At 35.7% G+C, this 20,039-nt stretch overlaps 1 protein-coding gene across 1 annotated transcript; it reads left to right on the forward strand.

Annotated features, from left to right (window-relative positions):
- The first annotated feature begins 268 nt into the window (after positions 1-268).
- LOC145296310 (uncharacterized) lies at positions 269-850 on the forward strand. The gene has a single exon (XM_080142510.1). The coding sequence runs from the start codon at positions 269-271 to the stop codon at positions 848-850; it is 582 nt and encodes a 193-aa protein (XP_079998636.1).
- The last annotated feature ends 19,189 nt before the right edge of the window (positions 851-20,039 follow it).

A 20,039-nucleotide genomic window follows, 5' to 3' on the forward strand; every position in this document is an offset into this window, starting at 1 on the left:
AAATTGTTGTGTTTGTTACAAATTTGAAAATGTTTAATGGAGTCAAAATGTGCTGTGTGTTTAAATATTTTTAATTTTTACTTACATTACTACTTAGATTTGAGATGATTCCTTCTTTCGTAATTATAGACATTATTCCTGACTATAAGTACTAATAATGTTTAAAACACATATTCTAAGCTAACACTACTGTTTGATAATCTATAAAAAATAAATGTAAATCTATGTAGACTTACGCACAATTTTTTTTATATTTCAGAAATTCAAAATGAAATCCTTCAGCTTTGCTATTTTCCTTGCCTTTGCGATGGTTGGGGTCCATAGTCAGTTTTATGGATCAGCTCCTTTCCACAATGCAGTTCATAGAGAAGTAGGTGGTGCGGCTGCCCATCACGACGCCTATGGAGCCCATGCCGAATCTGCTGCTCACGGTCTTCTCGATGCTCATCATGCTGAACACCATGACAGAGAACACGACCTCGCTGACGGTTATGGACTGCATGAACATGACGAGGAACATCACGGACTGGCCGATGGCCTACATCAAGAATATGCTGCCCACGCTGCGCACGGACAACACGCTGTGCATGACGGTGCCCGACATTATCATGCTGCTCTTGCTGCCTCTAATGCTGGTTATGGCTTAGCCGGACACGCTGGTTTTGGAAATGGTCTATACGGACATGGGTTCACTGGACATGGTTTCGCTGGACATGGTTTCGCTGGACATGGTTTTGCTGGACATGGTTTCGCTGGACATGGTTTTGCTGGACATGGTCTAGGAGCTCCTGGTTTCCATGGTGGTTTTGGTCATGGCCATTTGGGTCATGGATTTTATGGACATTTCTAATGATTCATTGATTAAATTACTCTAATTTTTTCGATTGTTCTGAGCTCAATAAATTCGATGATTTAAATATATTACTTTTATTTATCTCCTTTTTGTATATTTGTGCGTGTATATGTGTGAGGCACGGTTTTTTATATATTTGTATTAATGAATTAGCATTTGCCAAGGCTAAAAATCAAGCGAGAATAATGTTGTAACTGATTGTTTGATTGTTGACTCTATGACAAAAAATATTACGAGAAGATTGAAAATGATTATGTTAATGATCAAAGCTATTTGTTGATCTTGGATATCAAAATGATGCGGTATTCAGGAGAACAATCCCGTTGTAATTTGTTCTATAGGTGAGAGATTTTGGGATACTTTGCTGATAAATATAACTTGAAAGAAAAACTGAAATCGTTGAAGATTAACTCGATTTTAGTTTAATGATATTCCTCTGATTATTTATCATAAGAAAATTATGAATCACAATTTATTAGATTTATTTAAATATTTGCTATAAGGAATCGTGGTTATAAGTATAGATATATACATTATAAACAATAAGAATGCGTGCTTTATGCCAAATTGATGGTTGAATATAATTAAATTTATGCTAAATTTTGCATTAAATATTCATCCCTATTTATCCCTATTCTTAGTTCGCTGCACATTATCATAACAAAGACTAAATTTCAGTCAGATTGGTCAGGATATTTCAGAGAAAAGTGGAACAAACTAAGAGAAATAATATATATAAATATAACTACTTCGTTTAATCACATAAATTAATATACGAAAGTATAAATTTATGTGTAAACTAAGTATTTACTTCAACAGTGCTCAATACATAGGTAGAGCTAGGTAGTAAGTTATAAGATATCTATGGCAATTAAGCTACACAGAATATCCCGCGTTTCATCCACGCTAGGATTCATCAGGCTTATGCGAGAATTTTGTGATGTCTCGCGTTTTTATATACGCACATTCTATTGAGATTTTAGTTAGCCAATCAGCTTTCTAGTTTCCATTGCACCCTTCCTAATCAGCCAATGAGCAGGCACTTACAGGACTAAGGCCCAGTTGACCTCCGATTGACCCGTTCTTTTGTGCATGCTATTATTTTGTATGTCTATCCTAGAGTAAATTTTATCCTGTGAACACAGTTGTTCGCTATTTCTCTCCTACAGTTTAACATATGTTGAGGTTCTTTAAAGTATAGGATAGCAAATTTTTCATGAAGGCATAATCTACATGGGTCGTCTAAGTCTCTATATGTGTTTGCTTGTCTTACTATTTTCCATTCGACTACCGTCCGCTTTCCTTGAGTTTCCATTATTTGTTTGCTAGAGTTGTCTTCATTCGGTGTTTTTTTATTATTGAATGTATTTTGTGATCATAATATTAAGTTTTGAAATCTAAGGAAGTCATATCTACGTAATATTTTTTGTTATTCGGGTTTTCTTTCGCAAATATTGTGGCCTGATAAACTATGTTTTTGGTTAGACATTTATTTTGAAGTGGGCAAAGTGTGCGGTATCTACAGTTGCATTTATCTTGTTCGTTATTGGTATCTTTATTTTTATTTCTAGTATGGTTGTCGTTGTCCGGAGTTGGTTTATTATTATTATTATTATTATTATTATTATTATTATTATTATTATTATTATTATTATTATTGCTACTAGGCACATATGTGTCCTTTGTGTTAGTTTTATTTTTGTCATGGTGTCCACTTTTTTATTTTTTATGTTGTTGTTGTTTTCATCGCTTTTATTTAATATTTTGTTATTATGTGCTTTAATTATCATCTCCAAATTTTCGCAGCAGCTGTAGAATAAATTTAGGCTATTTTTATTGGAAATTTTGTGTAAGGGGAAGTGCTTTTCGATAAGATCTAGAAATTTCTTGCCAAGTTTTGTTTTTAACATTAGATTGTATGGCGCCGTATACCAGATTATATTTCTTTTTCTTCTATATTTAATTTTATTATAGTTATTGGTGTTTTGTTGCTTATATCTGATATCAATATTTTTGTATCCACTATTTTTTAGGGCTGTTTTATAGATATTGGTTGATTTGTTAAATACATTTTCATTGCTTGAGTTATTGCTGAGTCTACTTACTATCGAGTTAGGAATCTGTTTTATAGTTGATGGTGGGTGATTTACGTATATTAGATTAGCATTATCTTTTAAGTGGGGTTTATATGTGTTTTTATTTAAATTTAACGTTATGTTCAGGAAGTTTGTTATTTTTATGTTAGCTAGTACGTCTACTTTTAGGCCTAATTTTTTCATTTCCTTGTGTACGATTTTCTTAAAGTTATCTCCTTTGACTTTGTTGGAGTCTTTTATTATAGCTAGTCCATCATCTCTATATAGGCCGATATCCGTAGTATCAAATATGCTTGTGAGGGTATATAGAATGAATAATCCCACAAGATCTGATGCCCCTGCAGAATCCCTGGCACCCATCGCCAAATCAAACGAATTTATCATTTTAGTTTTTATCCATTGGTTATTGTTATTTACGAGAACTGATTTTCTACATTTTTTTAATGATGTTTATTTCTTCCGATGATATATCAGTCTATGTCTCGGCAAATTCTAGGGCAATGTTGAAAAGTTCTTCGTATATCGAGGGATAGCAAATACCTTACTTCTGACATTGTATATAAATGTGACGTTCTTCAAAGTAGTAGAACTAGCACTATATAGGGTTGGTGGTGTCTCAAGTTAAGGACAGATTCCGCAACCATATAGCGTCTTTTAAAATAAAAAATGAGGAAACTAATAAGAAATCAACATCTTTAGCTAAATGAGTAAGAGAACTACGAAGAACTAAGATAGATACAAATTAAAATGGCTAATATTAAGAAGTGCAAAAAAAAAATAACAAATCTGGGCGCTGCAACCTTTGCACCCTCGAAGCTTATCATATCGTAGTATATAAGGAAATTTTATTAAATAAACGGCAAGAACCCTTACACTACTGTTGGCATAGAAATAAATATTTATTACCCCGCTTAAAACCTGACTGGGTAAATTTAAGTTTAAATAATAATCAATATTTAATAGCGTTCAGGAAAAAAATAAATTAATTAAAAACTAAAAAATACATAAATAAAAAATCAAATAAATAAAAATGAATAAATGTATAAATAAAAGTGACAAGGAGTAAATGTCAAGGCTCTTATAGAATCATGCCAATATAAAGTTATGCCCCCCCCCTATATTCAAGCAACTGGCAGAAATTCATAATATTATAAATGATTATTTTGCTTAGCACATATTGAACAATTTTAAAATATAAATTGAATCATAAATAAAGACCTGACTTTCACAGCTAAATGCTTGGTGTACCGTGCCATCGTCCTCTAGTCACTCTTATACGGTGCAGAAATTTGGCCAGTGTACAAACTGGTAGCCCGCAAGCTCAACACCTATATGATGAGACACCTCCGGCAGATTTTAAATGTCAAGTGGTATGACTTTGTCAGCAACAGGAAGATCCTATCACAAGCCAACCTCCCAAGCATGTATGACCTGCTCATCTGGAAAAAACTCAGATGGGCCGGGCATGTAAACAGAATGGAGAACTCCCGACTACCAAAACAGATACTGTTTTCACAACTGGAGGATGGGGTACGGGGCATAGGCAGACCTGAGCTCAGGTTTCGTGACACAGTCAAACGAAATCTAAAGGGCAGGTTGATCCCAACTGGAAGCTGGCAGACCCTCAGTCGTGACCGTGACAAGTGGAGAATGATGGTTCACAGGAAGTCGTCTTCGGACACGAAGGACAGCACATGATGATGATGATGATGATGATGATGATGATGATGATGATGATGATGATGATTAGCACATATTGAACAATTTTAAAATATAAATTGAATCATAATCTAACTGAACTCACAAATACATTAGAAAGTCTAAAGTAAATAAGTTCTTGATGAGCCGTTCCATATAAGTTATCAAATTTACCAAATTTTCATTACTAATGATTACTATATTGTCCAATTGCTACTGTACACTCTTTAACCCTTATCCTTGAGTGGCCTCTGGGCCTTGATAATGTGGTGATGCTTATGTAAAAAAAAAAACATAAGGAAATAATTTATAAGAAGTTTCCATCAATTTGACTAGTATTTAATTACACGTATATATATATATGTTTGTTTGTTTGTTTGTTTGTTTGTTTGTTTGTTTGTTTGTATAGTTATGTGTCCACAACATGTGGGAGAAAGTAAGCTGGATGTTGTGGACACATTTGTGTACTTAGGTAACACAGTCTTTAGAGATGATGAGGGACTGGTTGCGCTGAGTGGGTCAGGTTGTTCAAATGGGGGATGTGAGGCTGGCTAAACAGCTGTTTTACGGCGAGCGTAAGACTGGGAAACGTCTTCAACATCGACTAAAGAAGCGCTTCAAGGATTGCAAAAAGATTATCTAAAAGCTTTCAAGATTCCTGTTCAGACCTGGGAGACCCTGGCAAAATGCCGACCCGAATGGAGGAGGCTAGTTAGAGGGAAATCTGAAATTTTTACGAGGGAAAGAATCGATCATGCTGAACTCAAGAGAAACCTTCGGAAAGGCAATGTGTCGGTTTTGACATTGAATTGAACAGTTGGAAATGTGAGGCTTATAATTGTGTGCTCCTCTCAAAAGAAGCTTACATTAACCACAAGAAACACATGCCATGAACAGAGTGAGCAAAAAAGGGCGGATCCAGAAGTAAAGCAAGTTCTAACACAAAACTTTGTCTACCATATATGTGGTAGACTGTGCAAGTCAAATGCTGGCATGAAAAGTGATCTTCGGGCCCATGGACGGGGTTTGGGTATCGCTGACGATTAACCTGAAAACTATGATGAGATTGGTGGGGAGCATTGGGATAGCTAACGTCTGTATATAAAAGTGAAAACGTCTGTGTGTGTCTGTGTACATTTCCCTACCAAATAACTCTGTCAATTTTCAGTCTACAGACTCGAGATTTGACATAAGGAGTATTGAGATTTGGGAAAATCTTTTTAATTGGTCTTCAGTCAGAAATTTGTCTGTCAAGGGGTCAAAGTTCAACGCTTTGACCTTTGAAAACTCTACCAAACTAATCCGCCAAATTTTGGTCTAAAAACTTGAAAATTTAAATGTAAGTTACTTGGACATAGATCGAACTTCCAATTTGATTTGAACTTTAAAAAACGTTAAGGGGTCGAAATTGGGGGCAAAGTTAATAGAAATTTGACAAATTTGAAATTTTACATAACGCGTATTCAGATATGCGGCAAGCATTTTAATCAGTTTTGGGCGAAAATGTGGCTGCCAAAGGTCAAAGTTGAAAGAGTTGACTTTTGCAGATTCGATCAAATTCCTCTGCAATTTTGTGTCTAAACACTTGAAATTTTTGATGTCGGTAACTTGAATATGGGTGAAACTTTGTATTTTGATTTGAGATGGAAATAATAAATATTAAGGGGTCTCCATGAAATTACTCAGACAAATTTACTCTAAACATTTGAAATCTTACATAAAATGTATTCACATGTACGGCAAGTTATGAATAGTACATATAGCCCGAGCAAAGCCAGGCTGAACTGCTATATATATATATATATATATATATATATATATATATATATATATATATATTACAACAGAAAAATATGGTTAAGTTTAAACATGGAAAAGTAAAGGACTAGTTGTTAAAACTGGAAAAGAAAAGGACAAGATATTCTAGTAAAAAATATAATAAATTTATAACTTAAAATATTGCAGTATTAAGAATTGATTATATAATATTATAAATTGAATTTTTTAAAAATTCTTTATGCTGCAATAATGATTGGTAAATAGTAATTGGGATTTTTACAGAACACTTTCAGTTAAAAAGAAAAAAAGCTGAAAACAATCAAAAATATTATTTTCATGTATGTATATGCAAAAAGGTTTTATAATGATGAATACAGGGGCTTATTCTATGAGTGTGTTACCAGAACAAAAGATGCACGGTTATACAGAATACGAACCCTGCTACAGGGACCCGAAAATATTTTCGGACACTTTGAAAAAAGAGCTTCAAGGTGGTTACTAGTGCCCAAAACCTTTCAGATTGTAAGTAGTTGAGGAGTAAAAATCCACAACTAGTGTACTCATTTTTTTAGTTTGCCTTTGATAATTTTAGTTTTATGTGATTTTTGCGAAAACTTGCGCGACACTATTTTTCGGACATAACAAATATCCTATTTTATTAAAAGCTATTTTCATGTATATGTTGCTGTATACAAATTTTTTGCTTGTACACTTAGCTGTCATAATTAGAATCAATTATCTGTTCTATTCTATTGGCAAAACAATTAAGTTTAATGAAGTAAAATGCATTCAAAAGAAGTCGTTTGTTTGGCACGGAAGAAGCGGAGAGATGGTCTCAGCATCAGAAGGATCGCTATGGATTTGAAGCTGTCGAAATCAACGTTCGAATACATGCTGAAGACAAACTCCGAGCGAAAAAAGAAGAGAGGACGGAAAAAATCAATTGGCAAGAGGACTGAAAAGAGAATGAAGAGGACTGTGACACGGCTTTTGACATCTCGAGAAAAAGTTACAGCAAGAAAAGTGAAGGAGGAATGTGAATTGGATGTAAACGTCCGAGCAGTACAAAGAACAATGCATATGGTTGGTTTGAAGTATGCAAAGGCTACGAAAAAGTTACACTAACAAAGAAACACAAAGGAGAGTGCTAAAAGGTGGTAAACAAAGCATATTGACTTTAGGAAGGTTATATTTACTGATGAGAAGGGTTTCAAGTTTGATGGGCCCGATGGATGGTGTACTTGGTCGCGAAGGGATGAGCCTGTTGTATTGAAATAACGACAGATGGAAGGAGGAGTTATGGTTTGGGGTATGATCTTTGCTAATGAAAATATATGGTTGGAGTGGCTGAAAGGAGGGCAGAACAGCGAAAGCTACATACAGTTACTGGACGAGAAAGTCCTACCAAGGATAAGAAGAGAGATGGGGAATGATTTCGTTCTACAACAAGACATTTGCAGCATCCATGTATCAAGACTCATGAAAAAATGGATGGCAAAATGAATATGACTACTTTGGAATGTCCTGAAAAAAAGCCCAGATCTAAATTTAATGGAAAATGTTTGGGAAATGCTTGCGCAACTTTTCTATGAAATAACGAAAGAGGCTCAACTATGGGAACGGATACAAGATGGCAAAAACAACGAATAGAAACGCGTAGAGATGTTATTGTGCATATGTTCGATCATTATGAAGAAAGATGGATAAAAATTATTGAGAAGAAAGGTGATATTACGAGGGGAGTGCAATAAGTAACGCCCCTTACTCACTTCTCATAGCAGTAGAGCCACGAAACTTGGCACAGTTATTAGTCTTTGTCTACATAGGAACCACCCTGGGATTTGGTCTCTGGATCATAGTGATGGACCCAGGTTTCATCCTGTGTAATCAGTCTTTTGAAAAACTTTCACTCATCTTCTTGGCACATCTCCAAATTCATCCTCGAGCACTCGACGCGTTCTCGCTTCTGGAATGGTGTGAGCAACCTGGGAATCCATCTGGCAGACACCTTATTCATATGCAAATGGTCGTGAATGATAGTTTCCACAGACCCTGTATTAATCTTGACATCTTTGGCTATTTGGCGAATAGTAATGCGCCGATCTTCCAAAATAGCAGCCTCAACTTGACAGACAGATGCCTCATCAATGGCAGAAGGGGGAGACCAGGTCTGGGAGCTGTTTCCACAGACTTCCGGCCATGTTTGAATTCACGATGCCAGCGTTTTAGAAGGTCATATGATGAGGCATTATCACCATAAGTTTCTTTCATTTCATCAAAAGTGTCATGTGGTGTGCGTCCTTTCAAATACAAAAGCTGAATCACTGCTCGATATTCAACAGGCTCCATTTCACATCTAACTCAGTTCAAGCACCTGTAAAAAAACACAATTAGTTCAGAGCTGTAATTTGCCACAATACCCGCAGAGATATAAATCATTACACACGAAAAATTTACGCTAGATCAAACAACTGGAAGTGGGTCAGGGGCATTACTTATTGCACGCCCCTCGTACAGACTATTAGCAGTTTTTCAACGATGTCCGAAAAATAATGTCGCGTGTGTTTTGTAAAAAATGATGAAAATTGCATATTTTTCCTTACCTAATCTATTTTCTTCCATTTTTATTACAGGCATAGTCTTTATATGTTTATGCTATTCTATTGAGGAATATTGTCACTCTGTGGTGAAAGTCGAATACTAAAGTGTCCGAAAAATGTTGTCGGGCCCCTGTAACACAATATATCATTAGTTGCTTAAAAGGATTATTGAAGTAGTGTTTTGTATTGTAAAGGATATCAAATTCTAATTAAAAAAACGAAAATAGCCAAATATGTATTTGAAGATTAAAACTCAATAAATCTTCCTTTTAAATGAGACTAGTTGACCGCCCGGCGTTGCCCGGTCGTACAATATGCTTACACATGATATTTTAATTTATGCAGAGTGCGTATTATTATAGAAGCAATTCTTTATTGATTATAATATATTACGAGAAATAATTTTCTTGATGAACTAATTCTCAAAAAATAATAAATAATAATAATGATAATGTCGTTCATCAAATTCAGTTTGTGTTCGTTTACAATATCACGTCAGTTGATATTTGGGCTTGACGATGAATGCACTGGAAAAGTCACTTTTGAATTATGTTTTGCTTAAAAATATGCAAACGAAGAAATTATTTGCGACGATTTTAAATGGTGCATCTTCTTTTATCGTAAATTGAACTCATTAATAAGAAAAATTAAAATAAAATGGGTAGGCACACCCAGGCTTATATCGGGTATCATTCGTTCTGTAGTCGAATGTTCTACAAATATGTTATATTTTCAGATTAAAATAAATCTGGGTTTTTTTTTAAGAATAAATGATTTGCTCGCCAGTGTAATGTAAAATATTCCCCTGTAAAAATTAGCATTTTCTAGCTATGAGAGAAAGGCTATTTTAAAGATCGGATTTTTTCGATGTTCGAGATTGTCGGGTGAATTTCTGTACAAAATATACCTAAAAACACTGCCAGACACATAAATAAGCTTTGTGTGAAATTTGCAAAAGATAGGCTCAGCCATTTCGAAACCTGCGAGGAGGGAACACACACACACACACACACACACACACACACAATGGCTTTTATATAATAGTAGGTGTGTTTAATTTGGCATTCAAGAATAAGTAATAAGGAACAGAAAAAGAAGGAAAAGAGATAAACAAAAACAAAAAAGGCGAAAAGAAGAAAAACAAACACAAAAAAGAAAAGAAAGAATCAGACGCTAAATAGAAAAATATAAACGTAACGATATGAATTTACAAATAATTTGAAATATTTAAAATATTAGAAAGTTTAAAAAATTGTGGAAAAGTTTAAAAAATAAATATAAACATGAAGAAATCAACGCGATGCAAAATATATGCAATAAAAATAAGTAAAGTTAAATTTAAATATATAGGATTTGGATGTAAAATATTGAAAGGTAAAACTCAAGTTTGTTCATAATATATAATAATTTTTTGAATTAATTTATTAATTAAGATAGGATAAAAATATTAAATTATAAAACAAGACAAATTTGCCCCCACGACGTGAGCACCCTCGACAAACCCGACAGGCTGCTAAATCCCACCCCTACACTCTAGAGATCCCTAGATGTAAAAGATCTTTCTACTCCAATAGTTTCTTCCCCAGAACCGCTAGACTCTGGAATTCCATTCCAGATCCCTGCTTCCCCAACAGTAATGACGTGCAGAAGTTCAAGTGTAACGTGAACCGACATCTTGCTGCCCAAATCCCTACATAGTACCCCAGTAGTTGTTGCCCCTGATAGTAGCCCCCTACACCAAAGTGGCAATTTGCCTTGTTCGGGGTGAAAATGTAATTAAAAAAAAAGCTGCAATAGAAAAATATTACGAATTACATTAATTGCTATCTTCAAAGTTTTACATGTAAATACATATAACTAGTATGTTATATTAAATATCAAATTAGTTAAGTTTAGAATCATTTACATCATATACATAAGTAAATGAAACAGTTTTATTTATCTAAGAGAGCTATCAGGACTAAAAGATAAAAAAAATAATGATGGAAACTTATATCTGTTCTAATATTTTATTAATCACTAGCAAGATCTTTGCCTTGACGTTGCCCGAGGGAAAAATAAAATATTGTGGTGAAATTATGTTAAGACCAAATCCAGAGATAAAAAATGCTATAGAACTATAGAATATATGCTGTCTCGTACATGACTATCTGCAAAAAAAACTACTCGTGCGTTCATTGCACCAGCCGTGGTCGTCTACTCGTTGTGCTGGTCCAAGTTTATTTGATCCAGTCAGCGCTGTAACAAAGGAACTTTCCTCAAAGCAATAACCACAACTTCTGCCCTGAAATTAGTAACTCCTCGACTTATTCTCTGATTCTCATACTTCATGCATTCTTCGCATGCCTGGCAAGACGCTATCTGAAAATCTTTTCCCTATTTTAAAATTTCTCAGCTGTTCAAATATCTTCTGCAAACCTGCAGAAACATTTGCAATTATATTTTTTATAATTCTAAGATCGTAGAATTTCTTGAACGTTTAAAAACTTGTATAAACGCTCATAGAAACCTTTTTCCGTGGATTTCTTCTTCTTCTTCTTCTTCTTCTTCTTCTTCTTCTTCTTCTTCTTCTTCTTGTATCGTCCATGCCGTATATGTAATCATGGTTAATTTTTTCTATAGGCTTCGGTCTATTGTTGCTTCGATTCCTCTGAAGACATTACATGATTTTAAACTTGGCAGAATACATAGGGGTGCCTTGCCATTACCTTCTCCAGCACAGTGGCATCTGACTCGCCTGTTTGCACTCATCCGTTGTCTTTAGATCATCCACATAGCTGCAGTCGAATAACGTAACTCTTAATACCATAGAACCGTTGATCTGCCAAAGATTCACCCTCCTCCATGGCCATCCAACGTCCTGCTGGCAACATTATCAGAGTTACCTACTCCTAGATGCATGTGTTTACTTAGACTAAGGGTGCATCTCTCCCAGTGAATTGATGCGCCTCCAGATACAAACCTGTAAATTTTGTATGACTCGACACGATACATACAACGCCTAGCCTAGCCATTGGTTTACTATTGTAATATTTTTCAAACACATATCTCTAAAACAATATAAACATGATAGCCAAGGGGTGTGTTTTTAATTTTTCCTGGCTACACATGTGCAAGCACACTGTCCATGAATTGCATAAAGTCACAGTTTCCTTTACTACTTTTCCTAAATCTCAATCTACAACCATTATTTAGCTAGATGGAGCCCTTGATTCGTTGAGCGATAAATTTGCCCTATCAACTTAGGTATTATGCGTCTGAAAGTTCCATTAGGATCAAAGGTATTTCAAGAGACCTCACACACAACAGGGGACTATTAAGGTCAAAGTATTTTTTTGTTGGTTGGGAGTTACCACTTACCAAGGGGCGAAGGTCACTTGAGAATAAGGGTTAATTTTTTTTTTTACAAGGGAATCACCGCTTATCAAGGCCAATAGGTCACTCGAGGATAAGGGTTAATGAGTGTATAGTGGTCAAAAGGACAATATAGTAATCTTTAGAAGTGTAAATTTGGTAAATTAGATTACTTAAGGGGAACAGCTCAGCAAGAACTTGTTTACGTTGGACTTGAAAGTAACCATATTGTAGTCAGCTGGAAAGCAGTTAAACCGAAGAGAGTTCCAAAGGTGTGCAGTTCTAAGAAAGAATCTTTGTTCATGGAGTCTACGTTTGGGTTTAGGCACAGATAAAGAGTGAAGGAAATTATTGATAGTGTTTACAGCCAGATTAGTGTTTCTCGTGAATGTTTGGCGAGGGGAGACCATAGATTGGAGCTCAGACGAGCACTTGCCATGAAAATAATGATAAAACAGAGACAGGCCCGCAACGTCTCTCTGCGAGAAAGAGGTTGCAGGGAAGAGAAGAGGGCATCTCCCACTAGGCTACGAAGTCTATTCTGAACTCTGTCAAGGCAGGATAAAGTCTTTCTAGTAGCTCTTGCCCAGATATGACAGCAATACGCCATCCTTGGGTGTACCTGGCTCTTATATAGGTAGAGAATTGCATCAGCAGGTAGATATCTACTGCATCGAGAGAAAAATACCACCATTTTCCAGCGACCTTGGCAACGAATTTGATGTACGTGTTCCATTTTAGATCAGGAGTAAAGGTCAAGTCCAGAAGGTTGTCAAAATATAGAGCCTCTCCAAGACGAGAGCCATTCATTTCAATTGATGCGATGATGATGTAAAGAAAGAAGCTTGGTTTTAGATGCATTAAAATTAACCAGCCACCTCTTTTCCCATTGTACCACATGCTCAAGATCAGAAGAGGGAGAATCAGAGAGAGCTTGGTCGTTTATGGCCTTTGATATATTGCCATAGATGATAGTGTCGTCAGCAAAAATGTCTACGAATGATCTATGGATCGGATTTGGAACATCATTAATATAGATTAAGAAGGTAGTTGGACCCAAGATGGATCCCTAAGGGATTTCTGTATTAATACTATGAGCTTCTAATTTCTGCTAATCAACCACTACTCTTATGAACCTATCAAAGATAAATGATTTAATCATTGAGAAGACATTTCCGGCTATACCATAGCTGGAGATCTTGTGAAGTAAACCTTTATGCCATACCCTATCAAAGGCCTTTGATATGTAACGAGCAATTGTTCTAGAAAAAAGCCCCCGCGAGAGTCTCGCAATCCTAGGAGAAATAACCGTAAGCACATCCGCTGTAGATCTAGCAAAACGGAAACCATATCGCATGTCACTAAGAAGGTTATTTTGCTGAGGTGGTTGACTACTTCTCTATTTAACATAGATTCAAGTAACTTATTCGTGGCGCACATGAGACTTATCGGCCTGTACTGAGATCGATCACTTGAATTCTTTAATAAAGGGCATACTGATGAGGTTTTCCAGGGTGTTGGGAAGCAATTCTCCTTAAGACAATGCTTAAACAGCTTTGTAAGTATGGGAGCTAGTTCTGGATGAAGCTTTTTGAGCATTATAATTGGAATACCGTAAGGGACAGTTGCTTTACTGAAATCAAGGTTTTTGATTAGCTTAGCAACATCACCCACGGATATTTGTATGTCACATAGCGTGTTTTCTGATACAAGAGGAATACAAAGGTGGCGGCTTTGGTCGCATAGAATAGAATTAGCTGCAAAGTTCTTGGCAAAGAGTTCAGCTTTGTCAGATGCTGATGAGATTACCTCAGGTGCATTGATGATAGTTGGGATAGAGCACACGCTCTGTTCAGGATTCTGTTTGCTATTTGCCAAAACTGGTGGGAACCAAGCCACTGCTCAGCTACTTTGGACTTGACGGACTGAGCATACAACTCTCTTGCGTTCTTTATTACTCTTTTACAGTGATTACTGAGTCCTGAAAGCGGTTTTAGTCTCAGTACATCTGTTACGTTGGAATCAATGGAAAAAGTGATTTCTGTGCGCAATGGCTGCAGCACATTCCGAAAAGACTGTTAGGTTTTGGTTAGAATTTTTTCGAGGATATAAAACGGTCTATACATACAATTAACCATTCCATCAGGTCTGATACTAAAGAGGACACATCCCTTTTAAACATGGAATGCAGAGGTAGATCTGATATAAATAAACGGAAGCTATTCAGTCAACCATATCGAGTATCGATATACTGGACGATGGAGAGGTACGCTAAGGACTTACTACATTTCGTTTTTATCTAAACTGATACAAAAGAGCGGTCGGAAGATCCCAGTGGAGACAGAACAGAAGATGAAGATAGTTCAGGTCAAGGTGTGAGGAAAAGATCTAGGAGACTTGCATACTGACCGTCAGTTTCGGGCACACAGGTGGGTTCGTGAATAATCCGAGTGAGGTCATAAAGCAATGGAGAAATCGTGACAGAACCTTCCCTCATCATCTGTTTTGTTTAAGTGGACTAACCATTCCACATTGTGAACATTGAAATCTCCACAGACGTGAATGTTAGCCGAGAGATGAGCAGATAGAATGTGGTCAATTTTCTCAGATATGCACTTAAAAATAGTAACTCCGCTATTGTGGGGCGATCGATGGCAAATATAAACGCAGTCGTGTGAGCAAGTGCAACCCGGAAGTATATATAGGGTAATTTAGGATCTTCTCTGGAGATGTCCCTACTATATGGAAAGCCATCTTTAATGTAGGCACATATTCCATGTCCATGGCGATCTTGGGGGCCAGATTTGAATGTTGTTAGAGTATCCTTTAGTTCCAAACTCTTCTGGGGGGATAGTCGAAATAATGAATATAAGGTTGTAGCGTAATAATAGTAAAATGGGTAGAATTTGATTATTTATGAGAAACGGCTCATCAAGAATTTGTTTACATTGGATTTTAAGGCTACTGTGCTGTATTAAACCGGAAAGCACGATAATGAAACAATGTTCCACATGCGATTAGTACTTGGAAAGAAGCTTTGTTGATGGAAGCTATGTTTAGGCACAGTTTGCGAGTAGGGGAAATCGTATGTAGTGGTTGTAGCTTATCGTGTTTTTGCGGAAGTTTGACACGGAGGAACAATAAATTTGAGTTGTGCACCACAATAATGTGCCGTGTAACACATATTTACATTGGGCATTATTTTTTTAGTCACGAAATTTAATCGACTGTGTTTCAAGACATAAGCAACTGGTAAAAATTCATGCACGAAAAAAGTGATTACCAACGCGTACTGCAAATAGACTACAGTGGTGTGTCCATTCACCTCAATTACAGATATGCAATGGACTATCTTCGTCGAAATTAATTATAGTGACGGATTATCTATACTTATTCGATAATACGATGAAACCATTGAAAACACGGTGGTTGCCTCCTTACAAACAAACTTAGAATTTGAAAAGATACACAGTGTAATGCCACTAGGGAACATTCGAAGAAATTAAAGAAAAGGCTCTATATGATGATGAGGTTGAGTTCATTTATTTTCTGTAAAAGTAAAAATTACAAATATTAGTAAAAAAAAAAAAATAAACAATTAGGCGCAAGTTCAACTCAAAAATGGGGAGGGGGAGTCTGTAGTCATCCTTGTACCTTTTTACTTGTCTAAGGAGTATCGCTATCTAAAGTTCTCACTCGCAACAATCACTCCGGTTTTTAATGATGTCATAATAATGCCAGCTTAATTTCTCGTTCAACACTGTTGTTTGATAAACGGGTCCTCTGTCGTTACTAATGAGGTGAGAACGAAATTCGCAATGAGATTCTCGAATCTTTCTGTCGCTATTGATGTGGAACTAGTCAGGCATTCTGATTTCGGCGTGCGTTTCTCTAATCCTTCTGTTACCACTAATGTGGATCCAAGGTTGGGACTACAGAAGAAAAATGCGCAACACGGATTAAGGGTAAGAAAGATATATTAACCAAAAGGTTACAAGGATAGGATAAAAGGTAAGCGGAGTCTACTATTCGGTTGTGTCCATTACGGATAGCCGTCTGTTCTGCTTACTACTAGTACTCCTGCTGATTCTAAGGTATTACGATACTGCTCCCTGAGGTGGTTATTTCACATCGTAATATAATACTGGAAGAGTCCATTATACAGGTAAGTTTCAATCCCACAATAGATGATTAAAAAAAAACATTGACACCTCATGAAATAGTATTAAATATGTGATGAAGTGTGATGTTTCTGATTTTTTTGGATGAGGATTGATAATTTGTATTATTTCGATTATTTGGACGACTGTTATCACCTTGAATATTATTTTCGTTCGATGTAACCTCCGATCTTCTTCAGGGGTATTCTGTCGAACTTTGGAATTTCGAAAGGATCCCTTTATTTAATCCACGGGTGTAGTATGCTCTCGTTCTGTCAATTCTAAGTAATGCGCAATTGTATTTTACTTTTCTCTCACTTCATTATGCTATATGTGATTAGCCTTCGGGCTCTCATGTCCCTTTTTTCATAAGGATTCTCGTATCCCTCAAACGCCTGCATTTTTTACTTATTGTGTCGAGACTTATCCTCTGCTCGAAACCATTACATGTGGTATGCTTTAAAAGCACACAATATCGCAGGTTCCCATCTCTATTTTTCTAATTAGCGGCACCTCTAGTGCTTATCATCTCCCTACCAAGTTACTCTTCTTGGGAAAAATGTTATGAGCATCATAAAATTGTCAAAAAATAATTTATTTATTTCGGCTTATCACGTCTGAAAACTCTAAAATTACCCGTTTATGTAATTTATCTTGTCTCCTCTTTAAAATTCTAACTAATTTCTAAGCCAACCATTCGTCTTAATTTGTTTCCAATTTTACTTATTTTCCTATTACTTGTTTCTTTTGATTTTAATGTATATTTAATTAAAACTTCGAATTCCTGATGTAAAATACAATAACACATACATTTAAGACAATTTACAATATTTGTTCCAACATAAAATTTTCAAAACAAAATACATCATAAATACATTTAACTGGATTTACACAAAACTATGATCAACAGTTATAACTTTTTTCATTGAAGAGAAAAATTTTTTTCTTTCGTAACAAACAACAACAAAAGTCTTTAAAAAATAACTGGAACATACAGAGAAAAAACATATTTTTAAGTATCTATAAAGAGTAAATATTTAAATTGTCCCTTTTTCAAAAACAAACAAATAAAACACACAAAAAGTCGAAAAGTTCAACTATGAACACAAAATTGATTTTCATTTCTGCATCTTTTTTTTGTTAATAAGCGTATTTCATTCTACTTTATAATAACAACAGATTTTAAAAGTACCTTCAACTTTGACACAAAATTATTACAAATGATTAACAGATTAAATTCAACAATTCGTCCAAACGATTTCATATTGACACAAATTTTCTAACTGACACTCCATACAAATTTCAAAACAATAATGGATGACCCCAATCTCTCCATTTATGTGTATGTGTGCATATTTTTAAACAAAACAATCCATTTCAATGAGTTATGCACGGTTACTTGGGTTTTTTTTTTACAACTGTTTATTTTTTTTTTCATTTATTACTACGGTTTTCTTTTGCGGCATATCGGCCTTTTTTTTTTAATTTTCTTGTATACTTTTGTTCCATTGTGTGTATGTGTGTGTTCATTTTTTGTTTTGTTTTAATACTGCGTATCTATGAGTGCTTCTTTTTTTTTCCTTCTTAATTATTGTTTTATTTCGTTTTGCATTTTTTCCTTTGTTTTTTTCTTATTTTTTGTGTTATGTGATCGTCTAGTTGTAATGGACTACCACGTTGTGTATGCGTGGTAACGCCAAGTTGGATTTGTTTTTAATTTATTCCTGTTGAATAAAAGAAGTCCGGCATCCAAATTACAAATATGTGTTACGTATCGGTTTTATTTTAGAAGGTACCAAATATGAGAGTATGTTGCATTGCTCTTATTTAGTGTTCTTGTTAGTAAGAGAGTCTTTGTAAGAGAGTCTTAGAGATTCATGTTTATGGAGATAGCATATTGGAGACATAAACAGTGTATATATAAAGAGAGAGACAGTTCTGTATATATATAATAGACAGCCAACATGTTACTTCAAGAGCACTAAGCCTGTAATTCAACTAGAAGAGATTTTTGAATATCTTGATAGATAGACCGAGAGATAGTGCGTTTGACATTTACGTTGACAATTGTACAAAGTTCATATTAATACAATTTCACTTTATCTTTGTTTTGGTGATGATGATTTTTACAAAGTTCTTATAATATAAATGGACAATTTTTTTTTAATTCAATTTTCACCCCAAACAATGCACAGTGCCACTTTGAAGCAGGGGGCTACTATCAGGGACTTAATTAGCGGGGTCATTATGAAGGGAGATGAGTAGAAAGATGTTTGTTGACATTACACTTGAACTTCTGCATATCGTTGCAGTTGGAAAAGCAGAATCCCGGAAGGGAGTTCCAAAGACCCGCAGTTCTGGGGAAGAAACTATTGGAGTAAAAGGCTTTCTTGCACCTAGGGATCTCTACTGTAAAGGGATGAGACTTAGTAGCTTGTCGGGTTTGTCGGGGGTAGTTACGTCGGGGAGGTACAAGTGTTTGCAGTTCGTCAGAGCATTCACCATTGAAGTATTTGTAGAACAGGCAGAGGGATGCAACATCTCGTCGATGGGACAGAGGCTGAAGCCTAGATGACAGTTCAGGACCTATCAGGTTGGCGACTCTCTTTTGAACGCTGTCCAGGAGCGAGAGACAAGAAGCAGATGCACCAGCCCAGATGTGACAACAGTACTCCATACATGGGCGAATGGTTGCCTTATAGAGGTATAGGATACTGTCAGGCGTAAGTAGTTTTCTAGACTACATTTTCTGTTGAATAACAACACGAAGACGCAGATACAAAACCACATGATGATACGTTTATTTCTTCTTCGACCGGTTGGACATGATTTTGTATTTCAGGGATTCAAAGTTGTTAGATGGTTATCTCTAAACCCTCCCGCTTCCAGAAGGTGACTCTAACGGAGAATCGGTCTGATATCCTCTGCTTCTCTGATCTCACTGATCTGATTCTCTCCTAACTAACTTCGAACTCTTTCCTATATTGAGAAATCACACGTATGTCTGGTCAACGTGACCACAACACGTGTTCCAACATGCGCGATTTGCACGTTTTGAAACCATTTCTGACGAAATTTCCCATTCTCTTTGTTGTTTTACAAAGGAATTTAACCTATTGTCTAATTCTGTAACCGATATTTTATTATGCATTCTTTCTAAGAATTGTGAATAGTTTTTCCATCCAAACTGTATTTATTAAACATTTTAACAGAATCAACAATTTAACTGGACATGCCATTTAAACCTATTGTTCTTTAAAACTCATCCACAGGGTTCAATCCCTGTTTTATCTGATAGCATTTTCATTTAACTAATTCTTTTTTTATTTTTAACTGACATGAAAAGGGAACGGCCCTTTTTATGTAACACAAGTGAGGGCCACATCATGCTACCTCACATTTTAGAAGCCGTCTTGAATGTCAACACCAAAGTGTACCTGGATGTGCTAAAGAGTGTGGTGATCCCCTGGTGTAATCATGTAGCCGCTGACAGACCCTG

The sequence above is a fragment of the Euprymna scolopes genome, chromosome 16 (genome assembly GCF_053919585.1).
Source record: "Euprymna scolopes isolate OS-2025 chromosome 16, ASM5391958v1, whole genome shotgun sequence".
NCBI lineage: Eukaryota > Metazoa > Mollusca > Cephalopoda > Sepiida > Sepiolidae > Euprymna > Euprymna scolopes.